The following is a 1,447-nucleotide window of genomic DNA, read 5'->3' as shown; positions in this document are numbered from 1 at the left end:
TATCATTTTTTGCCACCATCATACCACCCTTCTTAGGAACTCATTGCATCGGGCTAACCCAATTGCTATCAAAGATAGGGAAAATGATTCCTTCATTTAACCACTTAATGATCTCCTTATTCACCACTTCTTTCATGTTGGGGTTCACCCTTCTTTGGTGCTCCCTAGAACATTTGTGCCCCTCTTCCAGCAGAATTTTATGCATACAATATGCCGGGCTGATCCCCTTAATGTCTTCCATGGTCCACCCAATGGCAGTCTTGTACTCCGTGAGTACCTACAAAAGCTGTTGCGCTTGCACATCTAACAAACTAGGTGAGATAATAATAGGTAATGTGGAGTTAGGTCCTAGGAACGTATACTTGAGATGGTCGGGCAGTGGCTTCAACTCTATATTTGGTGGTTCTTCTATGGATGGCTTGGCTGGTGGAGTTTCTCTTTTTTTCTAAGTGTAGGGGCTCGAATTTAAGTGATCTCTCCTAAAAGCCTCTACCGTCAAGAGCCAGCACCCATTCTGCTAATTCTTCCCCATTCACCTCATCTTAATTCATAAGACATGCAGCTAAGAGGATCCTCAATAGTCAATGTCTCATCATCCTCTTCCACGATTACATCCACGACATTAATAAGAGAACAATTGGCGAATTCACTTGGTCGCCTCATAGATTTCTACACGTTGAATGTTATCTCCTCTTCGTTCGACCTCATCTTGAGCTCCCCAGTTTCACAATTAATAATCGCTCGCCATGTGGCAAAGAACGGCCTTACCAAAATTATGGGAATTTCTTCATCCACTCTACAATCTAGAATCACAAAATCTGCACGAAACACAAATTTCCCTACCTGTATCAACACGTCATCCAAAATACTTGAGGGTATGTTCATAGTTCTGTCAGCCAGCTGCAACAACATAGACGTGGGTCTAGCTCTTCCAATACCTAACCTCTTATAGATCGCCAGGGGCATAAGATTTATGCTAGCCACCAAATCACAGAGTGCCTTGGCAAAAGCAAAGTTACCAATGGTGCAGGGAATTGTGAAACTTCCTGGATCAGGTAACTTTTCAGCAACTGATTTAGTTACCACAATACTGCAGGTCTGAGTTAGAGTCACTGTGGCCAAGTCTTGGAAGTCAAATTTTTGGGACATCAAGTCCTTCATCATTTTTGCATAACTAGACATCTCCTTCAAATCATCAATCAATGGAATATTTACCTAAATTTGTTTCAACATCTCCAAGAATTTTTTGTATTGTTCCTCTTTCTGGTATTTGGCCAGCCTCTATGGGAATGGTGCTGGAGGTCTTTTCTTTCCAGTGATTTGGGTTTTCTCTTTATCAGACACCACCTCAACTACCAATTCCTGGGCTGTCTCAGATTCTCTCTCAGCCTCAATCTGTGTGTTGGTTTCTTCTTGGGAAGGTTGTACTGACACCTCTGTCAGTTTT

The 1,447-nt window shown here is 42.2% G+C and overlaps 1 protein-coding gene across 1 annotated transcript; it reads right to left on the bottom strand.

Moving 5' to 3' along the window:
* Positions 1-669: 669 nt before the first annotated feature.
* LOC138883152 (uncharacterized) lies at positions 670-1,182 on the bottom strand. Its single transcript, XM_070163813.1, has one exon. The coding sequence runs from the start codon at positions 1,180-1,182 to the stop codon at positions 670-672; it is 513 nt and encodes a 170-aa protein (XP_070019914.1).
* Positions 1,183-1,447: the final 265 nt, after the last annotated feature.

This window comes from Nicotiana sylvestris, chromosome 12, assembly GCF_000393655.2.
Source record: "Nicotiana sylvestris chromosome 12, ASM39365v2, whole genome shotgun sequence".
NCBI lineage: Eukaryota > Viridiplantae > Streptophyta > Magnoliopsida > Solanales > Solanaceae > Nicotiana > Nicotiana sylvestris.
This window is presented reverse-complemented; position numbering and strand designations above follow the sequence as displayed.